Here is a 27,334-nt window from a genome sequence, read left to right on the forward strand (position 1 = left end):
TCTTCCCGCCTATTAGCTTCTTGACTGTACTCACTCCTGGATTTCCGATTCTCAAGGTAGTGTACTAATAATTCATTTAATGGACCAGCGTTTATCAAATAGCACAGCATGCATCTGAGTTCGTATTATGTAGGACTAAATATTTTCCTTTGCTCTGTGGAGGTAAACAGGAAAGAAGGAGAAATAAATACTTAGGGGAAAAAAATGTGAGGACAGAGAAAAGACAGTAAGTAGGGCTATTTGTGCAGCTATGCTTAAGTGAGAGGTTAAGTGTAAGAATCGGGAAGTTTTATGAAAATGCCAGTTCCCACATCTTCCAGCTGGAGGTTGGATTCAGGAGGCCTAGAGTAAGGCCCAGGAATCCAGATTTTTAACTGGCATATATCCCTTAAGTCCATCCAATGGCCCTTCTGAGAAACACTAGCCTAAGAGACTTGGCCACTATTTATTTTCTCAGCTTTCTCTCCTCAACAAAGCACTTTCTCAAAGAACCATACACGTATTCTCACACTTTGGAAAGGGAGTATGAATAAATAAGTACATTTCCTGGTTCATGAAGTGTGATGGATCTGCTAGTTGCTACTTGAAAGTGAGGAAATAAATACAGAGAAGGCCAAGCATGGTGGCTTACCCCTGTAATGCCAGCACTTTGGGAGGCAGAGGCGGGCAGATCACTTGAGGTCAGGAGTTTGAGACCAGCCTGGCCAACACGGCAAAAGCCCGTCTCTACTAAAAATACAAAAATTAGCCGTGTGAATCCCAGCTACTCGGGAGGCTGAGGCAGGAGAATCACTTGAACCCGAGAGGCGGAGGTTGCAGTGAGCTGAGATTGTGCCATTGCATTCCAGCCTGGGCGACAGAGTGAGACTCAGTCACAAACAAACAAACAAACAAAAACAGAGAAAATTCCCTCTAAGTCTGTCTGTGCAGGGAGCCAGTGAACCAGGGAAGGATGGGAGAAAACATAATTTAGCAGGCAAAACATCTGGAAGAGGAACTCCCTCAGCCTAAGGGGTCAATTGCCAGGGCCTACACAGCAATCAACACACAGGTTGATCTCCTTAAGCAGACAGTGTGACTGCTGCCACATTCTCCCTTCCCCACCTGGCAGTAAGTTCGTCAGCTCTGCTCAGCCACATGTCATACATTACAGGCCAGAATTCATCATTTCAGTTTAAAAAAACAAAACTCTGCAAGCCTCAGGCCATGCTTTACTAGTAAGTGTGTATGGACAGTCTAACCCTGAGATACAGAAGAGTCCTCTCTTGGGCCCTCCACCTAAAAAAATTCCTGAAGAGCTGATGCCAACAGCTTCAGAGTAGGAGAGTCAAAAATTGGAGGGAGCCCTGGCCTTTGCAGCTGTTTAAGCAGAAGGAAGGCTCAGCTGCATGGAACTGGATCTGCTAAGAAAAGCAGTGGGATTTGGATGAACACTGCAGACTAATGAAGCTGGAATCTATGGGCGTGGGACCCAGGCACCTGTAATTGTTAAAGCTTCCCAGGTGATTCCAGTGGGGAGCCAACACTGAGATCCACCAGCCTAAAGGATGAGTGTAAATCAAAACCTGAGCATTCATGCTAAAAACCAAGGTCTTGGCCGGGTGCTGTGGCTCACGCCTGTAATCCCAGCACTTTGGGAGGCCGAGGCGGGCAGATCACGAGCTCAGGAGATCAAGACCATCCTGGCTAACACAGTGAAACCCTATCTCTACTAAAAATACAAAAAAATAGCTGGGCGTGGTGGCACACGCCTGTAGTCCCAGCTACTCGGGAGGCTGAAGAAGGAGAGTCACTTGAACCTGGGAGGCAGAGGTTGCAGTGAGCCGAGATCACGCCACTGCACTCCAGCCTGGGCAACACAGCAAGACGCCATCTCAAAAAAAAAAAAAAAACAAGATCTTGCCTCTTACAGGTCAATTACCTTGTGGCCCTCTTCACGTGTTCTTGGTTGGAGCTGGTAGGGAACAACACAGAGGACCTGCCATGGGCATTATGGTGTGGGAATGGATGGAGGAGATGATTCGTCCTGAAAGAAATTGGTCTCCCAGAGAAGACTCATTAGCATATTACTAACCCCTCACTGCCAGGAACAGATTTGGGACAGCTGTTGTGCAATTACTATCAAAGAGGTGCCTTCATCTGGCACATTCTCTACTTGGCCTGGTTCTTGAGAACAAACACCAAGCCTCGTCTACCCATCCAGAAGAGCCCCAGAAGGAATATTGGCTGCACAAACACACACATGGTATTCAGATTGTGGGTTCTTTACTTCAAGATTTTTCCATTGCAGATTTTACTCAAGAAGAATACATCACTCATTATAGCAAGGGCTTTGCCTTTTATTTGTTTGTTTGTTTGTTTGTTTGTTTGTTTGTCTGAGACAGGGTCTTGCTCTGTTGACCAGGCTGGAGTGCAGTGGTGCGATCACAGCTCACTGCAACCTCGACCCCCCCGGGCTCAATTGATCTTCCTGCCTCAGCCTCTCAGGTAGCTGGGACTACAGGCGTGTGCCACCACGCCCTGCTAATTTTTATATGTTTTGTAGAAACAGTGTCCCTGAGGATAGGCAGAGACAATGGAGAGGGTGGGATTACCATCCCCACTCCTAGGAATCCTTCCCTGCAACTCTGCTAAAAGAGATACCAAATCAGAGTGGCTCTTCAGCAGCACTACACTGTGTAAGGCTTGTCCTTATACAGTGGGGTCTCGCTATGTTGCCCAGGCTGGTCCCAAACTTCTGGGCTCAGATGATCTGCTGGCATCAGCCTTGCAAAGTGCTGGGATTACAGGTATCAGCCACCGTGCCTGGCCCAGGCCTTTCCTTTTGAATGAATGAATGGCTTCATCCCAAAGAAACAGTTGGATCCTACATCTAGGAAGATAGGTACCCATGTGTGTTCCATGGAAACACCACAGCTCATGAGCATGGGCATCAGCTTATCAGACACATGAGGTTTCAATGAGCACCGCATGGACTGGAAGTCTGAGGAGGCCCAGAAGACAGGTCCAAGGCCTCCTTGCCTTAGAGAGGTTTTCTATCTTCTTCTGAAGGTCTTCTGTCCTTCTTCCTTGCCTTGGAGGAGGTCTTCTATCCTCTTCTGAAATGACTGGAGAATCACTGTCTGGGAAAGCAGAGTGTTGACTCAGACTACTTTTATTTTGACTATTCTCTATTATTCTTTGTGTGTACGTGTTTGTATGTGTATTTTCCAATGGGAGAAGTAGAGTACCTTGGTGAAGGGTAACCAACGTGTATATAACCCTAAGCTCATTTTTACAATTTATCAAAGAGTAGAGAGCTACCTCTGGGATAAAACCTTTCTACTCTATGTGATTGGAACCAGCAGCATTGGCATCACCTGGGAGCTTGTTGGAAATGCAGATTCTCATTCCATTCCCCAGACCTACTCAATCAGAATCTGCATTTTCATAAGATCCTGAATCAGAATCTGCATTTTTTTTTTTTCTGAGACAGAGTTTTGCTCTTGTTGCCCAGGCTGGAGTGCAATGGCACAATCTCGGCTCACCACAAGCTCTGCCTCATGGGTTCAAGCGATTCTCCTGCCTCAGCCTCCCAAGTAGCTGGGATTACAGGCATGCACCACCATGGCCGGCTAATTTTGTATTTTTAGTAGAGACGGGGTTTCTCCATGTTGGTCAGTCTGGTCTCGAACTCCCAACCTCAGGTGATCCACCCACCTTGGCCTCCCAAAGTCCTAGGATTACAGGCATGAGCCACAGAGCCCAGCCAGAGAGAATCTGCATTTTAAAAAGATCCTGGGTCAGAATCTGCATTTTATTATTATTATTATTATTTTATTTTATTTTATTTTTTGGAGACGGAGTTTTCACTCTTGTTGCCCAGGCTGGAGTCCAGTGGCATGATCTCGGGATCTTGGCTGACCGCAACCTCTGCCTCCTGGGTTCAAGCGATTCTCCTGCCTCAGCCTCCTGAGTAGCTGAGACTACAGGCGCATGCCACCATTCCTGGCTAATTTTTTGTATTTTTTTAGTAGAGATAGGGTTTCACCATGCTGGCCAGGCTGGTCTCGAACTCCTGACCTCAGGTGATCCACCTGCCTTGGCCTCCCAAAGTTCTGACATTACAGGCTTGAGCCGCTGCACCCGGCCAGAATCTGCATTTTCATAAGATCCCAGTTGATTCATGTGCATGTTAAAGTTTAGTGGAGAGTAGTAGGTAAGATAGAGCCCAGATTTGAATTCTGGCTGCGCTGCTACTGGCCACATCATTTGGGGCCAGTTGCTTACTCTCAGGCCTCTGTTTCCTACAGATGGCATCCCCGAGAACTCCTAGCTCATAGGGTTATTATAGGAGATCTGCTGTGTTCATCTATGTCCAGTGCTTAGAAGGATGCCTGGTTCATTCTAAATGATGCTTTTAGCTTTAATGATGATACTGGCTTGAAGTCACAGAACTGACACAAGACATACACAAGTCTCCACGTGACAAAGACCTCCCCATGACGCAGCTTGCAATTCAATCGAATTTCTTTGCCTATCATGTGGCACCAATCAGCCTCCCCATCTGTTTGCAAAAGGAAGCCTTAGTTTAAATAACTTTGTTGTTCTTGCCTTTTTCCAGAGAGAATTTCCCATTCCTGAACAGTTCAAGACAGCATGGGATGGATCCAAGTTAATCACTGAACCTGCAGAAATTATGGCCTAACTTCCTGAGAGACCGAACCCCCTCACCTGAATCCCCCTCTATCAAACAAACAAAAAAGCAGCAGTAAAGAGCTAGAAGTTGCAGTAGCCCCTACTGCTTTAGCTTTGGCCTCCAACGATTCTGTGCTATAGATACAGCACTGTTTCTGGCACGCCTCGTGGGCATTTTGAAATATTTAACGTTTCCTCATGATTTGCCTTTGTGAGTGATTTTAGTTCCACATGATGACTTGTGAACATTAGGTATTTAAAGGAAAAAAAAAAGAATTCTGTTCCCCTCATATCATGAACACAGTAACTGATAGGTAAAAAGACTGCATGATTCACTTTTACACTTATATTTCATTGCTAGTTAAAAAATAAAACCTTTGAGAATCTAAGATGTACATTTTTACCTTTTAGGCAATTTCAACATAATGTAGAAGTAGTAGTGTGCCCTGAAAAATGTACACGTTTCTTCTTATTGTTACCACATGTTCACCTTTATCAGTGTGGATACTGTCAGCATGAGTACATATTTCAACCCACGCTTGTAAAAGACATAAGAGTTTATATTAAGGACCAAACTCAGTTCTTTGGTCCTTGGAAGACCTATATTCTCTGTAGTTACTGAAAACCAAAAGTCAATTCTAATTATTCATCTTACATATTTTTCCACCATGTCATTTGAAAACTTACTTTTCTTCTGCATAAGAGATTCTTATGCCAAAACATTAAACAGAAGAAATCATTTTTTTGCTATGTAATACCTCGCAACTTTGCTCTAAAATCAAGCTCAGTTATTATTTTCCAAGTTTGAACATGTTAAATATCAGATGCCTTGTAAATTATGTCTTTAACGTTTTCTTATAGACTAATTTCCTCTTTTCCACCTGCCAGACTTGCTAACCAAGCTCGAAAATGAACATGAAAAAGCCATACATGTATTATTTCTCCTAAAACCTAAGGCATTATCTGTTGGTTTGGCTTGCTGCTCCTATTTTGTAGTCTTGATAGTAGATGCTTCTTCAGCGTAAGAGTAGCTGTGATATTCCTTTTTATCTTTTCAGTACATAGTGCTGAAAAATCTGCGACTTCTTGGATCACATTTAATGAATTATAGTCTAATGCTTGCAGGCCCAGTACAAGCATATATATTGTGCCTCTTACAGCCTTTGGAATACATCGTTTCCATTTTTTAAATATCTTCTATATCCATATAGTATTCAAATTATTAATGCTCATGTACCAAGGTTTTGCTATAAAAGTTTTGTCTGTATGAATAATGTGGCTTTAGTAAATAATCATTTTTCAACTGTAAACTTATTCTGAAATAAAGTAAAATTCTAATTGTTTAAATACTGTGATGAATTCTGGATGTTAAAATGATTTCTTTTCTACTTTGATTTGCTCCTTGCTCATGTGTCAGACTTAGAAAAGACAGCTGAGTCCTTCGGGTTGAATTAGAGAATTTATCCAGCATGCCATCAGCTTCCCTGATGAATGATGTCTCCTTTGAGATAGATATCAGATAAAGCCATTTGCAATTGGATTTACTGTCAGAAAATTCTAGAATTCAGTTTTGTAAATCAAGTCCTCTTTACTGAGAAAATCCTGCTCACAGATCTTTGTTAATGTAAACATCCCAGAACATAAGTGATTTTATAAATACCATATATACCTTATAAACATGTAACTAACTATAAATAGCATAATAAATGTATAAGTAAACTCCTAAAAGAAAAAAACTGAGAAGATCCTAAAATGGATATATTATATACCCATAGTATAGTGATAATTTTGTATTGAGAAATAAATCCACCCATAATTCTTAGAATCTGTCAGCTTGCCTCATACTTGACATCAGTCTTTCTGCATGCCTCACCATATGTATTCAAAATCTGGACTTGAGGCTCAACGATTACTTTACCAGCCCTGTATTCCTTAAGCCAGGGATCCCCAACCCCCGAGCTGTGGACTGGTACTGGTCCGTGGCCTGTTAGGAACTGGGCGGCAAAGCAGAAGATGAAGGGCTGGCGAGCCAGAATTGCCACCTGAGTTCCGCCTCCTGCCAGATCAGCCACAGCATTAGATTCTCATAGGAGTGTGAACCCTGGTGTGAACTGTGCACGCGAGGGATCTAGGTTGCGTGGTCCTTATGAGCATCTAAGGCCTGATGATCTGAGGTGGAACAGTTTCATCTCGAAATTATGCCCCACCCCCCAACCCTGTCTGTGGAAAAGTTGTCTTCCACAAAACTGGTCCCTGGTGCAAAAAGCTTGGGGACCACTGCCTTAAACCATCTACTTAAGTAACATAAGAGTAGGTTGAATTTGTTGAAAAACCTTTGGCAATGTATAAGCAATTACCAAAAACAATGCTGCATCACCAGTGTGCCTTGTTTCTTGCACCATTTGAATTCCTGTGTTACCAGTGCTGTGACCTAATTAATATTGTAAACGCATTAAGAAATCTGTACTTAGCACAATTGCTTTCACATCCATTCCCAAAAAGTCAAAATGAAAATCAGTGTCAGGGCCGGGCGTGGTGTCTCACGCCTGTAATCCCAGTACTTTGGGAGACCGAGGTGGGCAGATCACTTGAGGTCAGGAGTTCAAGACCAGCATGGCTAACATGGTGAAACCCCGTCTCTACTAAAAAAAAATACAAAAATTAGCCAGGTGTGGTGGCACATGCCTGTAATCCCAGCTACTTGGGAGTCTGAGGCAGGAGAATCGCTTTAACCCAGGAGGTGGAGGTTGCAGTGAGCCGCGATTGCGCCACTGCACTCCAGCCTGGGTGACAGAGCAAGACTTTGCCTCAAAAAAAAACAAAAGCCTGGGTGCCTGTAATCCCAGCACTTTGGGAGGCTGAGGCAGGTGGATCACGAGGTCAGGAGATCAAGACCATCCATACTAACACGGTGAAACCCCGTCTCTGCTAAAAATATAAAAAGTTAGCCAGGCATGGTGGCAGGCGCCTGTAGTGCCAGCTACTCCAGAGGCTGAGGCAGGAGAATCGCATGAACCCGGGAGGCGGAGCTTACAGTGAGCCGAGATTGCGCCACTGCACTCCAGCCTGGGCAACAGAGTGAGACTCCATCTCAAAAAAAAAAAAAAAAAAATCAGTGTCAGAAAATTAAGTGCCAAGGGTCTCCTATATCTCGTTACTTTGTAGCATTACAGGATAAAAGTGACAATTCAAAAGAGGCCTTTGTTGTCTTGAAAATTCATTTTTTGATAATACTGTCCCCTTAGATAATCTATTACTGATAGTCGACCTCTCACAGCAAGCCATCTTGAAGTACGGCTTCGATTCCAACCACTCCTCCCTACATATAGAACTGGCAAGAAATAGGTATAGTTTGATTCACTTATTCTCTCCTTCATTGAAAATGTCTGCTGCAACTTCTTAGACTCTAGATGGGTTTATCTGGGGGATCCCTTCATTTTAAAGATGAGAAAGCTGAGACCCTGGGCTAGAACACAACGCACACCTTTGTATAACTACTGTAGTTTAGCTTCTAGTCTCAACATATGCCTCAGTCTCAGAGGTCATCAATCCAGTGGCTTCATCTCATCCTTCATCAGTTGAGATTCTCGACACTGCCTTCATCTTATTAAACTCTCTCTGATGTTGTGATTCATGATGTGCTTCTCTGGCTCCCTTCCCTCCTACCTTTTTTGTTTCCCTCTCAAATGCTCAAATACCTAATTTCAATACCTCTATGTAGATGACTCCCAAATCCACATTCCCAACCCAAATCCACCTCCCCAGAGCCTTCACTCCCAAGTGTCCACAGAGTATTTCTACCTGCCTGTCCCAAACTCATGCAACATGGCTAAAATTAATGCACATCTCCCACACATATCTATCTATTCCTTATCTGCCTTTCCAGTTTCAGTCAATGGCCCCCTCACATTTATCATAGATTAAAAACCAGCCATTTGCTGTATAAAAAATACGAAAGAGGCCAGGCACGGTGGCTCATGCTTGTAATCCCAGCACTTTGGGAGGCCAAGGTGGGCAGATCATGAGGTCAGGAGTTTGAGACCAGTCTGGCCAACATGGTGAAACCCCATCTCTACTAAAAATGAAAAAATTAGCCAGGCTTGGTGGCACACACCTGTAATCCCAGCTACTGGGGATGCTGAGGCAGGAGAACTGCTTGAACCCAGGAGGTGGAAGTTGCAGTGAGCCGAGATCGTGCCACTGCACTCCAGCCTGCGTGACAGAGTATCTCAAAAAAAAAAAAAAAAAAAAGGCCAGGTGTGGTGTCTCACACCTGTAATCCCAGCACTTTGGGAGGCTGAGGCAGGTGGATCACCTAAGGTCAGCAGTTCGAGACCAGCCTGGTCAACGTGGTGAAACCCCATCTCTACTAACAATACAAAAATTAGCCGGGCATGGTGGCAGGTGCCTGTAATCCCAGCTACTCAGGAGGCTGAGGCAGGAGAATTGCTTGAACCTGGGAGGCGGAGGTTGCCGTGAGCTGAGATCACACCATTGCACTCCAGCCTGGGCAACAAGAGAAAAACGCAGTCTCAAAAAAAAAAAGCAAAAAAACACAAAAAAACATGAAAGAGAATCAGATCTTAGAGAAACCATGGTTCGGTCTTGAACACATTTAATGCACGTTGTCTCTGTGACATTTAATTGGAGATGGAGAGTAAGCAGTTGGATATGTGAACCCCAAAATACTGAGACAGGTCTCAGTTAATTTAGAAAGTTTATTTTGCCAAGGTTGACGACACGCACCCATGACACAGCCTCAGGAGGTCCTGACAACATGTGCTCAAGGCAGTCAGACCAGTTTGGTGTTATACATTTTAGGGAGACATGAGACGTCAGTCAACATATGTAAGATGAACATTGGTTTGGTCTGGAAAAGCAAAGAGGGGGGCTTCCAGGTCATAGGTAGATGCATATCTACCTATGCATTTGTAGAGACAAATGGTTACATTCTTTTGAGTTTTTGATTAGCATCTCCAAAGGAGGCAATCAGATATGCATTTATCTCAGTGAGCAGAGGGGTGACTTTGAATAGAGTGGGAGGCAATTTTGCCCTAAGCAGTTCCCAGCTTTGACTTTTCCCTTTAGCTTAGTGATTTGGGGGGCCCAAGATATTTTCCTCTCACATTTCCCCCATTTTCTTTTTAAAAATCTTTTGGATAAAGCATTTTAGAAGAAAATGAGTCTCTAGTCTCTGGTTTCATCTGATTTATCATGGCTAGGATGGTTTATTCCTAGATAGGCAGTTCTTGAGTTATTAAGAAAGCTCATTTTTGAAGATTATGAAGTCTCATGTCCTATGAAGAGAAAATAGGGGGAGGAAGGAAGAAAACAACAACCAGAGCAATCCTGGAAAATCGATATAGGCCACATTACTCTGAAGTCCATACTGCAGTAAGCATGTATGAAAGTGGCTTATGTATGTAAATAAGTTGCTGTTATTTTCTTCCGAGATTTAAGTTGTCTAGCTTTAGTTTGCAGGGCTTTACGAAAGCACAGCTTAGTTTTCAGTGACTCCAAATTAGAAAAATTGGAGGAAAAAAAAAAAAAAGAAAAAAATTGAAAACATTATTTTGAAGACTTGTAGCCAAAAAAATTAGAATTCTGTCCAAACTGTAGAAAATAATAAAAATTGAAAAACATTAGGCAAGACTAGAATCTAACAAAAGTATACTATAGTTTTTAAAACATAATTTTTCTCTCTCCTGTTTCTCATTTTTACTAAAGACAAACCATGGTAGGACCGGTTTGCTTTATTATACTTGGCCTAATTATTTGTATACAGCACAGCAAGAATGATTATTTTTTACATAGACTTTTAAATTGGCCTTGATGGAATGTTGTTCCATAGAAGGAATCCCAGATAAGACTTTTTTAAAGCCAAGCCCAGCCATGGATTTGTACCATCAAATACTTATGAGTTGGGTGAATTCCTCTCCTCCTGAGGTTCCAATATAAACTTGGGGCTCCTGGGCCTGTCAGAAAGTAGCATTCTTTACTTAGCACAGGTCAGGAACCTTGTACAGGGACTGTGTAGACAAAGAAATGAGGCCTGTTTTTCAAGGGGCTTTTATTGGCTCCATAAGTCAAGTTTGATTTCTTAAAGGAAAGCACACCATTCCAGACAAAGCCTTGGTAAAATAACCAGTTTCTCCAATTGTGTCCTATTACAAATGAAAACAGATTCTTACTGCACTTATGCAAATAACTGTATTGTCATAAGTTAAGAATACTCACAAATAGTTGCCAAATTCTGTAGAAATCAGGTAGAGAGAAACAAATATGCTCCAAATTTTGTTCATGGAAGTATACTTTACTCAATTGTTAAAAGCTGTAAATAGCTTAAAGGAAAGTTTTCTCAACTCTGAAAAACAAACAAAAAAAGGTTCAGCAATGTTTTAAGTAAAAAGTTAAAAACATTACTGCAGACTTCTATTAGTTTATCTATGCAGTCAATTCTGTTCTGCTTGATATTTATGAACATTTCAGCTCTCCATGAGTCCTGAAAGTTGTTCTTCTATCCTGATGTTACAATCTTCAAAGTTATCAGAAACCTGCATTCAAGAACACCTGTTAGAGTCTTATAGCTGATTATAAAACCACCTTCTAGACAGGACCAAAACGAAACAATTTTCTGTGGATGACAAAAAGTGTTAAGGCAGCCATAGTCAAAGTCACAATTTACAAGGAAATTTGTTACCTCTGTGGCACACAATAATTTAACTTAACAATTACTGATAACATACATTAAGTCATATCAGAATTTTAGGAGTTTCCCATTATTTTGGAACACATACCAATAACATAGTTATACAAATACAGCCCAAGGAAAACCAAACACCATTTTATATTTGGCAATACTTCCTGTATAATTTTTCTACCAAATAAATCAAATATGTCATTTTTTAGACTTTAGGGAACCTATTAAGAATATCTTAAAGGATTAATTAGGTCAGTAAAAGACATAATTTATAATTTGATTTTGGAAGTTTGTCAAATACCAAAGGTTTAAAACATTTTATATAGGTTGGGCATGGTAGCTCATGCCTGTAATCCCAGCATTTTGGGAGGCCAAGGAGGGCAGATCACAAGGTCAGGAGATTGAGACCATCCTGGCTAACATGGTAAAACTCTGTCTCTACTAAAAATACAAAAAATTAGCCAGGTGTGGTGACATGCGCCTGTAGTCCCAGGTACTTGGGAGGCTGAGGCAGGAGAATCGCTTGAACCCAGGAGGTGGAGGTTGCAGTGAGCTGAGATCATGCCACTGCACTCCAGCCTAGGCAACAGAGCAAGATTCCGTCTCCAAAAAAAAAAAAAAATTTTGATATTACAAAATAGGATCACAGGTCATTGTAAAATAAGTCATTCATTTAATCAAAGTGATAACTCAAGGACTTCAAAACAAGGCAAAAACTTTCATTCTTTGACAGAGGAGACTTAATTTTTCAAACAATAAGCCCTCATAAATACAGCATGAAGCCAATTAAATTTGTTGTCCAAAATTTTATAAACAATCTATAAAAGTTTCATCTTGATCATAACATATAACTTCCATAAACCTTTATACCCTTTATAATCCTTATTAATGAGTAAGTTAATGCCTAGAAAACTTTGTTAATCTGACACAGGGGCCCATATGCTGGTCTTACATGAGTGTGCCTTTCACATTAATTATTAATCTATAGAGAAACTGAACTTATTTTATCTCTCAAAATTGACCCTTACAATCTCTTATGACCACCTCTTCTGCAATATGCCCTGGGCCTTGAAGAGTTGAATAGCTTCAATTTCTGGCCCTGTGTCTCAAGAATGCAGTTTATTTTGATTGGCATCTTCTACTGGGCCTAAAGACAAGGCTTTAATTGCTGTCAGTGTTTAAGATTTAGCAGGACTTGCTGTTCTTTTTAGACCCAGGAGTCAAAGCCCTGTAACTCAATGTCACAAAGACTTTAAAAGCACATACAGGAGACACTAGGAGGTAACAACCTTAATTACCTTAATTAAAAAAAAAATGTTTAAATCTCTGTTTTTCCTAAGCAAACCAAACTTAATAATAGTGGCATAAGAATTATTTCAATAAAACATAAAATATGTTAGGCCAGTTACCAAAAGACAAAAGAAAAGACCTTCTACAGTGCACAGAATATAATGCTGGAAAAAAAAGTTTCCTTTAGATCTTTCAGAAAACATTGTTACCATCAGGCCACAACAAACAGAACAGAACTCAAGGGGGAAAAAAAGACTCATATGAGCTGAAAATGAGTTGAAGGAGAGTGTTACTATTTCGTGGCTTTTAAAAGTGAAGAGAACACCCAAACTAGTGACATGCAATAAAAGTTGAACTTTGGGTTAAAATTTTAAAAATTAAAATCTCTTATAATTTATTGCATAAGGTCAGGTGCGGTGACTCACACCTGTAATCCCAGCACTTTGGGAGGCCAGGGCGGGTGGATCATGAGGTCAGGAGATCGAGACCATCCTGGCTAACACAGTGAAACCCTGTCTCTACTAAAAATACAAAAAATTAGCGGGGTGTGGTGGTGGGCGCCTGTAGTCCCAGCTACTCAGGAGGCTGAGGCAGGAGAATGGCAACCCAGGAGGCGGAGCTCGCAGTGAGCCGAGATCGCACCACTGCACTCCAGCCTGGGTGACAGAGCGAGACTCTGTCTCAAAAAAAAAAAAGAAAGATAATAATAATAATAATTTATTGCATAAATCAACCCCTTAAGAAAAGTTCATTGTTCTAACTAATTATTTCATGTAGAAGTGTTTTTTTAACATCAAACCCAATCCCTAGAAAGACCATTATAGTTTCCCCTTAATCACAGACAACTTGATCATATGAAAGTTTTTGGTGTTTTTGTTTTCTTTTTTTCTTTTTTTTTTTGAGACAGAGTCTTGCTCTTGTCTCCCAGGCTAGAGTGTAATGGCACAATCTCAGCTCACTGCAACCTCTGCCTCCTGAGTTCAAGTGATTCTCCTGCCTCAGCCTCCCAAGTAGCTGAGATTAAGGCACCTGTTACCATGCCTGGCTAATTTGTATATTTTTGGTAGAGATGGTTGCCATGTTGGCCAGGCTGGTCTCAAACTCCTGACCTCAGGTGTTTGACCTCTGCCCACCTTGGCCTCCTAGAGTGCTGGGATTACAGGCATGAGCCACTGTGCTGGGCCTGGTGTTTTTTTTTAATACATCTTCTTACTGTGGCTTTCACAGAACATTCATGACATGCTTGGGCTTTCTGGTTTGTCCTGAACAGGCCTCTTTCTTAAACAACCAGTCATTTTACTCTAGGGCTAAATTTACCATACAAAATTCTTTCTCATATGAAATTATTACTCTTTAAACTTTCTTACCAAAAAAAAAAAATTCTTTACATTTATAACTTTTGTTACATCTCTTTTATTTCCTGGTTCTTTTTACCTTGTTTTATACATGACCTTTAAACAAGCTTTGAATTAGACAAAAATTGTTCACCTTTTTAAAAAGAAACACTTTTGTTAAGAAAGAATGTTTTCTGGCCAGGCGCAGTGGCTCACACCTGTAATCCCAGTACTTTGGGAGGCCGAGGCAGGTGGATCACGAGGTCAAGAGATTAAGACCATCCCTGCCAACATGGTGAAAGCCAGTCTCTACTAAAATTATAAAAATTAGCTGGGTGTGGTGGTGCGCGCCTGTAGTCCCAGCTACTCAGGAGGCTGAAGCAGGAGAATCACTTGAACCCAGGCAGTGGAGGTTGCAGTGTGCTAAGATCATGCCAGTGCACTCCAGCCTGATGACAGAGCAAGACTCCTTCTCAAAAAAAAAATGTTTTCTTACAAATATATTTTTATTGAAAAATAACCAAATAATGAAATATCTATTATTTAATTTAATATAACTTTAAATTCTAAATTATGATGAGTTTTTCTGCAAGTATTTATCCTATTACATTTACCTAATTATTTTATTTTAATCATTTACCTAGATTATGTATAAAAACTGTGATTTCATTATTTAAAGTTATAGAACCACTATAACTTCGCAAAATTATAACTGCGACAGTGAAAAAGATTTGTCCTAACTGACTCCATCTTGCTTCTAACCTCCGAGCTGTCCTTGTTCATTCCTGGGTGTAGGCTGAACTATCTTTGGGAGGAACTTAGTTTATAGTTTAGCTTTGGAACAAAGATGATGACAGTTGTTTCTCAAAACCAACCTTAATGCCTGTGGACTAGACTGCCTAAAGCCACAAGATTAGAAGTTATGGTAGTCTGACTAAATTCAAGATGTTGCTATTTTTATTAAACCTGTGTCAATATCTTATTTATTAAATATTACACAAGCAAAGATCATTCTGTCTTGGGCTGGATTTACAGTTTTGTAACCCCTCTGCCAAATTTTGACACCTTACAGTATTTGGCAGGGATAAGTATGAAATTGCTTGATTAACAAATGCAAACAAAAATGTATGCTGGCAATTCTTAAGACATTTCTAAAATTACTTTACCTATAATTTTCAAGCTAGCTTATTTATTAAAGATTTTATTTAAGTTATGTAAACTTGAAAAAGCATTTGACTAGTCTTTTTTTGTGTGATAAACTATTTGATTCAAGTGCTTTTATTTTCTTAAGCCAATTAACTAGAGCTCTTTTATATATTTTCAGTTGTGAAATATTGTGTACACAACACATAAATACATAGATGTATTAGGCATGCCAACAGAAGTACATCTTACAGATTTATGAAAACCTTTTTTTTTTTTCCTATCTTAGACTTTCAGATTCTTGATAACCTGTTTCACAACTCTAGGCAGTTGTCAGCTAAATAGCCTTAAATTTTCATATTAAAGGAAACAACTCAGGTGCAAATCAAATGGCAAAATTTACATCATAAGGTACAGAGAGAAAAAGTCTGGTGATGCTAGAGGGAGATTAAAAATCTAATCATTTATTTGATCAAATCAAACATAAAATTGCAGAAATCTATCATAGGATTGTATAAGGAGACCAGTTTTATTTAGATAGGGACTACCTATCTTTTAAGTGGATCTCTGAGCTCTGGGCAGAGCCCACACTGAATCCTGGGTCTACAGAAAGGAAGAATTATTGAGGTTAGACCATGTGATGCTTTTACAGTGACTTAAAAAAAAAAAAAACTTTTTTAAGCAAAGACATTTCTAAGTGTCTAAACCACACACTTTCTTAAAATCCAAGAGTAACCTCTGTTGCAATAACTATTTTAGTCAAAAAACCAAAAAAACAACAACAAAAAAAACAGGTAACACAATATAAAAGTAAGGAGCTTAAGAACTGAGACGAACTTGGCCGGGCATGGTGGCTCACACCTGTAATCCCAGCATTTTGGGATCCTGAGGTGGGCAGATCACGAGGTCAGGAGATCAAGACCATCTTGACCAACGTGGTGAAACCTCATCTCTACTAAAATACAAAAAATTAGCCGGGCATGCTGGCACGCGCTGGTAGTCCCAGCTAGTGATGAGGTTGAGGCAGGGGAATCGCTTGAACCCGGGAGGCAGAGGTTGCAGTGAGCCACTGCACTCCAGCCTGGGTGACAGAGTGAGACTCCGTCTCAAAAAAACCAAAACAAACAAACAAAAAAAAACTGAGACGAACTTATCAGTTTACATTCTTGGGGTTCCATAAGGAAAAACAGGTTTCTCCCCCAAAGGGAGCCTGGCGGCGCCTTCTCCATTTTCTTTAAGGAACCTGAGGCTGTTATAAACTATTTTAGGTCCCCCATGCAGCAGACGGTACAAGAAAAAGGAGAGACAGCATAAGTAAATGAAGAAACCAGAATTCAGCCAACTGAGAAGAAAAAACTTTTGCTCAAAAAAAAGACAAGGTCTTAGGAGAAAAACAAAAACAAAAACATGAAAGCCTTTTAAATACAAACACACACATATGCCCACACACACACACACACACACACACACACACATCTTGGATGTTAGTTTTTAATTAAGCTGACTTTTAACCATTGAGTTCCTTTAGAAAAAATCTTTTTAAAATCTCATTACCATATTTCAGCTAGGACAAATTGCTGCTATTTCAGAAGTACAGCCACTGCTCTTTTAGTTTGGCCTGGCTAGCAAAAAAAAAGTGGACTTGTATGTAAATAAAGCTCCTTATTAGTCAAAATCAAAAATCTTTCCTCTGTTTTTTTTTCCTTCTGCTAGTCATTTTTCTCCCCCAGCCACACCACCTTTTTTGTGTGTGTGGTGGGGTGGTGGAATTTAGCCACTTCAGAGGCCTTGTTCCCCAAAATTAGGAGGAACTTCCTTCAGATTTGATCAAGTCGGATAGAGTTGATCAAGCCCAATGGGAAAAAGACCAAAACAACAACAAAAAACAGGTAAGCAAAACAAATGATCGCACAACTTACATCATTACTGCGCACTCTAATGGTAAGGAGCAATTAAGACCAGCTGATTGTTAATTTTAACTTTAACTGAGACAAAGCCCAATGCAGTTACTTACCTAGGGATGGTTCTCAGGCTGTAGACTGCTCTCTACCACCCTAGAATCAGGAAAAAAACCTCATCTTCCCTGTTGAAAGCAAGCTCAAACTCCATAAAGGAGTTAACTGCCCTCCATCATCACAGAAGCAGGACAAACTTGCCTTCTTTGTGGTGGAAACAAGTAAAACTCCAAAAAAAAAAAAAAGAAAAAAAGGAATTGTATGGGCCAGGTGCAGTGGCTCACACCTGTAATCCCAGCACTTTGGGAAGCCAAGGTGGGTGGATCATCTGAAGTCAGGAGTTTGAGACCAGCCTGGCCAACATGGTGAAAAATCTCTACTAAAAATACAAAAATCAGCCAGGTGCGGTGGTGCACGCCTGTAATCCCAGCTACTTGGGAGGCTGAGGCAGGAGAATTGCTTGAACCCAGGAGGCGGAGGTTGCAGTGAGCTGAGATCACGCCACTGGAATCCAGCCTGGGCAACAGGGCAAGACTCCGTCTCAAAAGAAAAGAAAAGAAAAGGAATTTTATAGCAAAATAAACTTTAGATCTCGATCCAATTTTGGGAGATCAGGGATTCTCTAGAGGGGGTGCTTCCAGGCATCAGCAAATTGTCCTATTGGTTTGAGCCATAAAGATAGCTCAAGCTGGTACCAAGCACCAATAGATTTGTCAAAGGTCAGGAGCACTTCTACTCAGAATCTCTTCATGGTTACCAAATGTGAATCCCAAAAATCTGAGACAAGACAAGTCTCAGTTCATTTAGAAAGTTTATTTTGCCAAGGTTGAGGATGCATGCCTGTGACATAGTCTCAGGAGGTCCTGACAACATGTGGCCAAGGTGGTCAGACCACAGTTTGGTTTTTAACATTTTAGAGAGACATGAGACATCAATCAATATATGTAAGATGAACACTGGTTTAGTCTGGAAAGGCGGGACAACTCAAAGCCTCAAAGCAGGGAGGGGGCTTCCAGGTGATAGGTAGATAAGAGACAAATGGTTGCATTCTTTTTTTTTTTTTTTTTTTTTTTTGGATGGAGTCTTGCTCTTGTCGCTCAGACTGGAGTACAGTGGCTCCATCTCGGCTCACTGCAAGCTCCGTCTCCCAGATTCAAGTGATTCTTGTGCCTCAGCCTTCCTGAGTAGCTGGGATTAGAGGCTACCACCATGCCTGGCTAATTTTTGTATTTTTAGTAGAGACAGGGTTTCACCACGTTGGCCAGGCTGGTCTCAAACTCCTGACCTCAGGTGATCCACCCACCTCAGCCTCCCAAAGTGCTGGGATTACAGGCAGGTTGCATTCTTTTGAGTTTCTGATTAGCGTCTCCAAAGGAGGCAATCAGATATGCATTTATCTCAGTGAGCAGAGGGGTGACTGAATAGAATGGGAGGCAGGTTTGCCCTGAGCAGTTTCCAGCTTGATTTTTCCTTTAGCTTCGTGATTTTGGGGGCCCAAAATATTTTCCTTTCACAGATCTATGGATCTGGAGCCTTCCCTTGTCTTCTATACCAAATACTTAGGAATTATTGCATACACTTAATAGTCCAAAAGTGAATTTCATTAAAAATGTTCATTTCAAAAGAATTATTTTAAACCATTGGCACTTTCAGCACCACTTCAGATACAGATGCAATTTTAAGGGCTTTAATTGCTTCAACTAAGACAAGCTGATTTTATAATCTGTCACAGATTTCTTTTGCATATTTAACCATTTCAATGTTTCTGTACATGATGCAGCTTGTATCTGTGCTACAAGTGAAGAGTAAGCCAGCTCAAATTTCTCCAAATGGTTTTTGTTCCCCTACTGTTTGCTTAGTAACTTGGCACAGAGTATACAACTAACAAAGGGCAATGTTTGCCTGTTAGAGAATTTTTTTTTCAGTTTCCCTCCAATACAAGGTATTATTATTGTTTGAGACAGAGTCTCACTCTGTTGCCCAGGCTGGAGTGCAGTGGTGCAATCTCGGTTCACTGCAACCTCTGCCTCCCAGGTTCAAGCAATTATACTGCCTCAGCCTTCTGAGTAGCTGGAGCTACAGGCGCACACCACCACGCCTGGCTAATTTTTGTATTTTTATTAGAGATGCGGTCTCACCATATTGGCCAGGCTGGTCTCAAATTCCTGACCTCGTGATCTGCCCACCTCGGCCTCCCAAAGTGCTGGGATTACAGGCGTGAGCCACTGCACCCAGCCGGCAATGTATTATTTTATATTTAAAGATAATTTTTGCCTAAAACTGCAACTTTGAATATTTGAGTCCTAAGTCTACTTTATTTCCTTGTTTTTTTAGAACTGTCAATAGTCAAAGAACTATAAACCAAAAATAAAATTATAAGGCCAGAATGTAAGCCAAAAATAAAATTCTGAGGTCCCCCAACCATCTGAACGGACTTCCTCCTCCACCAGAGCACTCGAAAATTTCACCTGAAAGACTGGTTCAAGCTAGGATGGGAAGTGGGGATTGGACATTCCCCCTTCGACCCTCCAGCATTAACATCAACACAGACCTTAAGTCTGACAAGAAACATTAACGGTCGGCCTGGCTCGGTGGCTCACGCCCATAATCCCAACACTTTGGGAGGCCGAGGCGGGCGGATCACGAAGTCAAGAGACTGAGACTATCAGTCAACATGGTGAAACCCCATCTCTAATAAAAATACAAAAATTAGCCGGGCGTGGTGGCACGCACCTGCAGTTCCAGCTACTTGGGAGGTTGAGGCAGAAGAATGGCTTGAATCCAGGAGGCAGAGGTTGCAGTGAGCCGAGATGGTGCCACTGCACTCCAGTCTGGCAATAGAGCAAGACTCCATCTCAAAAATAAAAAGAAAAAAGAAAAAAGAAACATTTGCAGTCTATTGAAGCCTGCTATCTGGAGGTTTCATCTGCACCATTAAATTTTGGTCTCCATAACCTCTTAATGTAACCCAGACATTCCTTTCTACTGATAATAACTCTTTCAGCCAATTGCCAATCAGAAAATTTTAAAATCTACCTAAGACCTTGACCTCCAACCTTCCCCACTTCGAATTGTCCCACCTTTCTGCACAGAACCAATGTATATCTTTAAAGTATTTGATTGGTGTCTCATGTCTCCCTAAAATATGTTAAACCAAGCTGTGCCCCAACCACGTTGGGCACATGTTCTCAGAACCACCTAAGGGCTGTGTCATGGGCCATGGTCACTCATATTTGGCTCAGAATAAATCTCTTCAAATATTTTACAGTTTGACTTTTTTCATCAACAGAATGATACCCTCATAATAACCTGAAGATTCAGATGAAGTAAATGCACCACTTAATAAACTATAATGCCAGGTTTTAAATTGCATTCACCAATATTACAAAGGTTTTCTCACTGAAAATCAGTTAGTACTTTCCTGAGTTCAATAATTCATCCAAGCAACTGATCAGAGGTATGCATTTAAATACTTTTTTGTTATTTTTAATAATAACTCTGTGACCTCATTTCTTTCACTCAAAAGTCAATAAACCTACAATAGGAAGTCTTCCCATGAATATAGTAGTTCTGTAGATTTGTTATGGGAGAATGAGGTTTGGGAAGACTGATCTTTCCTGCTTATTGTCCCTGTGGGGCATAATAGTGTCCACACATAATGAATAGTAGGCATCCCCTCACAGGGTGATGCTAATGACACATGCCCTCCAGCAGCCCGCCCTGCATGCATCTGATATTGTGAGAGCCCCTGCTGCAGGCATTCCTCTTCAATTTAAAAGCTGTAGAGAACATATCAGAGTTAGGAGGATGCAGACTCTGTTCCAGGAGAGTGATTACCTTCTGCAATCAAGCATGATAAAATTTATGATCTTTTACATATATTTAAAGACGTTGTCCTGTAGCATTACTAAAAGATGTACAGAGGTCTGGAGAAATATTCTACAAGAACTATGTATGACATGTTATCTTCAGTAACAGGATATAAATTTATAGCAATATGATTTTTAAAGGAGTTGTAAATTATTTGTATTCTTTATGTTCTGGGATAAAGAGAAAAGCTGGCTGAAATAACCAGGAATTTCCACCACCATTATGAGTTGTTTCTTTAGCTCTGACTACAATGGCAAATTGAAACAGAGATTTTGGTATTTATCTGGTAAAGTTAAGCAAAAAGCAACTATACATGCCTACTGAAAAATAGTATTTGAAAACCTAAGTTATCCAAATTACCTGTACAAATTCACCAAATAAGTAGTCAACACTTACCCTACATGCTCAAAGCTGATATACAAGTATCTGGAGAATAAAAAAGGAATATTTTAATGGAAGCCTATTTAGTGAATGTGGAATTCAGGGAATGATGTCCCATCGTTAACAACTAAAATCTGAGAGATTTTCATGGAGTTATCAAAATGTTCTCTCATTTGTTAGCATCTAAAATAATTATGCCAGCAATATGGTCTACAGGCTGCTTCTACCAACTGACTAGACAACCATTTTCTCAAATTAAATTAACCCCATACTCTATAGTTTATAGAAGTCTTTCTCAAAAAAGCTTCAACCTCTCACCAGACAGAGATATTTCTAATAGTGTTCATCTTCAGTGAAAAAAAAAAAGCTCATACTTCATTAACTTTAAAAAAGTAAAGTAAGCCTTGCATTAATGAAACAGGATAGTTCCCTTGACCCCTTCGTGGGACTCAGACTATAGCTCTCAACCCCTTACAGAAGTGGGAGCATGCAGGCGAGTGGGTACAGGGACCAGGACAAGTGCTTCTGGGCAACCAGCAGGAGCAGAACTCCGCGAGAGCCCGTGGCAGCATCTAGGGGTTGCCTGCCAACCCCAAGGCCCCAGAGGGCATGTGTTAGAGTGCGCTCTCTTAGCTTTGCCATCCATGGTTGGCTTAAGTGTTACACAGCTCAGTGGAGGGTCAGTGTGACAGCCTCTTGTACCCACACCCGGGTCCTTGTCCATCATCCAGGAAGAATAAGGTCACATGAATGAATTGAAGGGTGGTGAATGTGGAGGATTTTATTGAGCGGTAGAAGTGGTTCTCAGCTGGATGGGGAGCTAGAAAGGGAATGGAGTGGGAAGGTGGTCTTCCCCTGGAGTTTGGCCATCCCTGGCCAAACTCTTCTCCAAGGTCTCATCATTAAGCCATCCCTGTGAAGTCAAGCTGCTTCTGTCTGATGTCCAGCTGCTTCTTCTCTTGTCTCCAACGTCTGGCTGTTCCTTCTCTCCTTCTCTGCCTCTCTGCCAGTGGAGCCTGGCTTTTTATGGGTACAGGATGGGGGATGGGGTGGGCCAGGGTGGTTTTGGAAAAGGCAACATTTCCAGCTGGAAAACAGGAATGCATGTTTTCGCTTTGGGCTGCAGGTCCAGGTTTGAGGATGGGGCTTTGTCCGCGACACTGCCCTTTTCTGCTTAGTATTTCCCAACCTCCTGTCCGTATCATTCATTAGAAACAGCTTTGCCGGCTGGGTGCAGTGGCTCATGCCTGTAATCCCAGCACTTTGGGAGGACGAGGTGGACAGATCACGAGGTCAGGAGCTCAAGACCAGCCTGGCCAACATGGTGAAACCCGTCTCTACTAAACATACAAAAATTAGCTGGGCATGGTGGCGCATGTCTGTAATCCCAGCTACTGGGGAGGCTGAGGCAGGAGACTCGCTTGAACCTGGGAGGGGGAGGTTGAAGTGAGCTGAGATCACACCACTGCACTCCAGCCTGAGCAACAAAGTGAGACTTCGTCTCAAAAAAAAAAAAAATAGAAAAAGCTTTGCCATCAGTGTCAAAAGATGTGTTTCCATTCTGGATCTGCCACTAACTAGAGGTGTGCCCATTTGACAAGGGCCTGTGATACCTTAAAAGACAATTCTTTTACAATGAGATTAATGTGTTAAAATTTTTTTCACATATGAAATTAAACAAATATATAACAAAACTGTGTACCAAAATCTAGTCTCCCCTTCTTATCATTTCCCAGCCTCTCTTGCAGTTGGATGGCCATGTGACTATATCCCCCTTGAAGGAATGTGAGTGTAAAGTAATGTGGTAAATCTCACTTCAGGACTTAGTCTTTTTAGACAGTATATTTTCTCCATGTTGCCTTTCCCTTCTACTAGCCAGATCCTAGGCATGGCAACCAGCCTAAATCATGCAGATGACAGTATACTCTGGTTATGCAAGAATAACAAGTTAGAAAGAGCCTCAGTCTCTGAATCACAGTATGGAATAGAGCCATTCACTCACCTGTACTCGTCGTGGGCACTTACATGAGAAATAAACTTACAATGTACTTAAGTGATTACAAATTTGGATTTATGTATCATGCACCCTCTGATTTATTGGTTCCATTACCAGAAATACCTTCCTTCCAAGAACTTGGAAAAATGTGCACAATATATTATTAAGTAAGGTGAGTATGTATCAGAAAAACAGATTGTCACCAGGCACGGTGGCTCATACCTATAATCCCAGCACTTTGGGAGACCAAGGCAGGTGGATCATTTAAAGCCAAGAGGTTGCTGCAATAAGCTATGATTGAGTCACTTCATTCCAGCCTGGGCAACAGACTGAATCCTATCTCTCAAAAAAAAAAAAAAAAAAAAAAAAGTGCCAGGCACGGTGGCTCATGCCTGTAATCCCAGCACTTTGGGAGGTCAACTTGGATGGATCACTTGAGGTCAGGAGTTCGAGACCAGCCTGACCAACATGCTGAAACCCCGTCTCTACTAAAAATAACAAACGTTAGCCAGGCATGGTGGCATGCACCTGTAATCCCAGCTACACGGGAGGCTGAGTCAGGAGAATCCCCTGAACCCAGGAGGTGGAGGCTGCAGTAAACTGAGATTGTACCACTTTGCTCCAGCCTGGGCAACAGAGCAAGACTCCTTCTCAAAAAAAGAAAGTAAAGAAAAAAATCGGAAGAAGGTAATTACATTCTAGTCCATCAAGTTATTTTTATTTTTTGTCTCAGATTACAGGTGTCTGTTTCAAGAGAGTATATATGAAGAATATGGTTTAAAACCAACATGAAAATGATATAACCCAAAGAGAAAAATCAAATAATATTTTTAAATGCTTATTTGAAAAAAAAATGGTAAAAGCTACTTACCAGCACAATTGCTTAGAACCTAGTGATTTCAATTCAGCAAACCAAATGTTTCGTATGTATGTATGTATGCATGTATGTATTTATTTATTTATTTTCAGACAGTCTTGCTGTGTCACCCAGGCTGGAGTGCAATGGTGCAATCTCAGCTCACTGCAACCTCCACCTCCCAGGCTCAAGTGATCCTCCTGCCTCAGCCTCCCAAGAAGCTGGGACCACACCTGGCTAATTTTTGTATTTTTTGTAGAGACAGGCTTTTACCATGTTGCCCAGACTGGTTTTGAACTCCTGGCCTCAAGCCATCCACCTGTGTTGGCCTCTCAAAGTGCTGGGATTACAGGCATGAGCCACCATGCTCGGCCAATCAAACATTTTTTAAACATTTCTATGTGATTGATACTAAGGGTACAAGGGGACAAGAGCCCTAGTCCCTGCCTTGAAAAAAATACACAAGTAGAAGAATCCTTTAGAAAAATGTAAATTTTTTTATTCCTAAAAACAAGGTTTAAATGCATACTTTCTAAAGTCACTGAAAAAGAGAAAACAAACAAAAATATAGTTATATACCAAAGTACAGAAAATAACAGAACAAAGAATAAGATACAGAAATAACAGCATGAGATGAAAAATTAAGATCAAAAGAGATACCAATAAATAAAATGTGACAAATTATATCATGAAAATACAAAAAATTCAATTAAACAAATATATATGTATATATACACTATTTCTAGAAGTATCTCACAACTTTAGAACTAAAAGGATGACAAAGGGATAATAAATGAAAGCAAACACCAAGAAAACAGAAATCACAATATTAGTAATATGTATAATAACAAAAATATTAAAATATGTAAAGCAAATATATTAAACAGAACAATAGAGGTTATTTTATAATCATGAAAGATCTAATTAACACCAAAAATATAACTCTCAGAAGTCTTTATATGTTTGTATTTGTGTTCTCTTGCTGCATAACACAATACTACAAACTTAACAGCTTGAAACATTACTCATTTATTATCTCATAGTTTCCATAGGTCAGAAGTCTGGGCCCAGTGTAGTTGCATGCTTATAAAAGTATTGGTTACTATTAGGATCTCACAAAATTGAAATTAAATCAAGATGCCAGCTAAGGTGTGTTCTCATCTACTCATCTAGGGTTTAGGATCCTCTTCCAAGCTCATTCAAGTTACTAGTGTTGGAAGTAAATGCTTGGTGCCACCAAGTGAAAATAGCACTCAGTCAAGTTTTCTCAGCAAGGCAATTTGCTTCTATAGAAGGGTGCATCTCATGGATACAGCAATGGCGAGAGCACACCAGACAAGGGAGGGGAAGAGAGTCTTATTCCTAAAGCATGCAGCTAGCCCCTACTGCTGCCTCTTTCCCCTATTGGCTAGGGTTGGACCACACAGTCTAAGCTAATGCTGATTGGCTATTTTAAAGAGAGCAAGGGTACCACCCAGAGTGGTGGGGTGAGTAGTTTCGGTGAGAGGGATGGTTACAGAACAGGTGACTAAGGATGCCTAAGGACAGCACAGGTGACTAAGGATGGCTAAGGACAGAGCATGTGACTAAGGATCCCTAAAGACAGAACAGGTGATAGAGGCTAGGAGGGTAAAGAATGAGGACGTTAAACTTTAAAATGGAGGACAAAGGACAGGGAAGCTGAACATACTGACATATTGGTTTTTTGAAGAGGAACTCAGAATTCATTGTACTTAACAATGTTTCTTCCTCTTGAATTTTAAAGGAAGTTAACAGGCTAAACTTAGAAGAGGAATTTACTGTATCCTACATTAGTAAAATTCAGTTCCTTGAGATTGTAGGACTGGGGTGTCTGCTTTCTTGCTAGATATTGGCTGGGATCACTCTTAGCTCCTGGAAGCCGTGTGCAAGCCCTTGCTACACAGCCCCTCCCATAGGCAGTTCTCAACGTGGCTGTTTGCTTCCACAAGGCCAGCATGGGGCTCTCTCTCACTTCAAATCTCTCTAACCCCTTCCATTTCTGACCTTCCAACTCTGTTTTAAAGGTCTCACTTGATTTGGTCAGGCCCACTCAGGATAATCTATCATTTGATCAACTTAAAATTGATTGATTCAGAACCTTAGTTATATCTGCAAAATCCCTTCAACTTTTCCATATAACATAACTTAATCATGGGACTCACAGCCACCCACATTCCCAGATTTCTCTCACACTCAAGAAGAGGGGATTATTACGTGGAATGTATACTAGCCACCAGGAATTTTAGAGACCATCTTAGAATCCTACCTGCCAGTATTGAATTGTTTTTCATGAAAATATATTAGCTGTTAATATATTAAGTATATTAACCATTAAAAATGCAAAAAGATGGATTTTTAAAAATATATAACTAGTGTGCTATCATATATATTTCTGTCTTTGACAGACTGACTAGGCAGAAAAAAATGGACTACAATACAAGAAATCAGAATTATATAATTAAGATTGATTTGAAAGATTATTGGAACTCTAAAAACAGAATATACTTGTTTTTCCATTGTCTTATGGACTTAATCCTGTATTTGATAAAGTGAAAATCTTGGAGTCTGAAAAGTAAATATTACATGGGCCAGTCTCTGAGTGCAAGACAATAGAGCTAACAGAAGAAAAAATTAACCAAAACTATGCAGGCATTGAAAAAGTTTACTCTTTTAAATAATTCTTGATTCAAAGAAGAGAGGTGGGTACTACAATAATAGCTTAGTGACAAAAGATTATAGAATGATAAGCATTCCAGCCAAAAACTTAGGGAAAGGAAATGAAACATAATCAAGGAATATAGGAAAAATAAATTAATTACAATAAAGCAAACATTAAAGAATTAAAACATTCAAAGTTTATTTTTTATGTTTGAAAAAGCAGTGAAGAATGTGGAAAGATATGTACTGACTTAACAGTGAGTGGTAATCCTTTGAGGTGCAAGCACAATTGTCTTTTTTTGTGGTTTAAATTTGTTATAATAAGCTTGGATTACTTTTATAATTATAAATAGATGATAGGTAGACAAACAAGGAATATTCTGGTTTTTAAAGATTAGCTAGAAAGTTCCAATTATTATATAAACCATTTTTCCAATATCTTTTTTTTTTCTT

General features: G+C 40.5%; 1 protein-coding gene across 3 annotated transcripts in view; it reads left to right on the forward strand.

The window, feature by feature from the left end:
* The window catches only part of CAP2 (cyclase associated actin cytoskeleton regulatory protein 2), a 163,133-nt gene extending 157,109 nt beyond the window's left edge, over window positions 1-6,024 (forward strand). For all 3 annotated transcript variants that reach the window (XM_004043309.5, XM_031012313.3, XM_055390676.2), the window contains one exon: window positions 4,604-6,024. In XM_004043309.5, the coding sequence (XP_004043357.3) occupies window positions 4,604-4,687 (84 nt within the window). In that variant the 3' untranslated portion in view covers window positions 4,688-6,024. The remainder of the gene's footprint in view (window positions 1-4,603) is intronic.
* Window positions 6,025-27,334: the final 21,310 nt, after the last annotated feature.

This window comes from Gorilla gorilla, chromosome 5 (genome assembly GCF_029281585.2).
Source record: "Gorilla gorilla gorilla isolate KB3781 chromosome 5, NHGRI_mGorGor1-v2.1_pri, whole genome shotgun sequence".
Classification (NCBI taxonomy): Eukaryota; Metazoa; Chordata; class Mammalia; order Primates; family Hominidae; genus Gorilla; species Gorilla gorilla.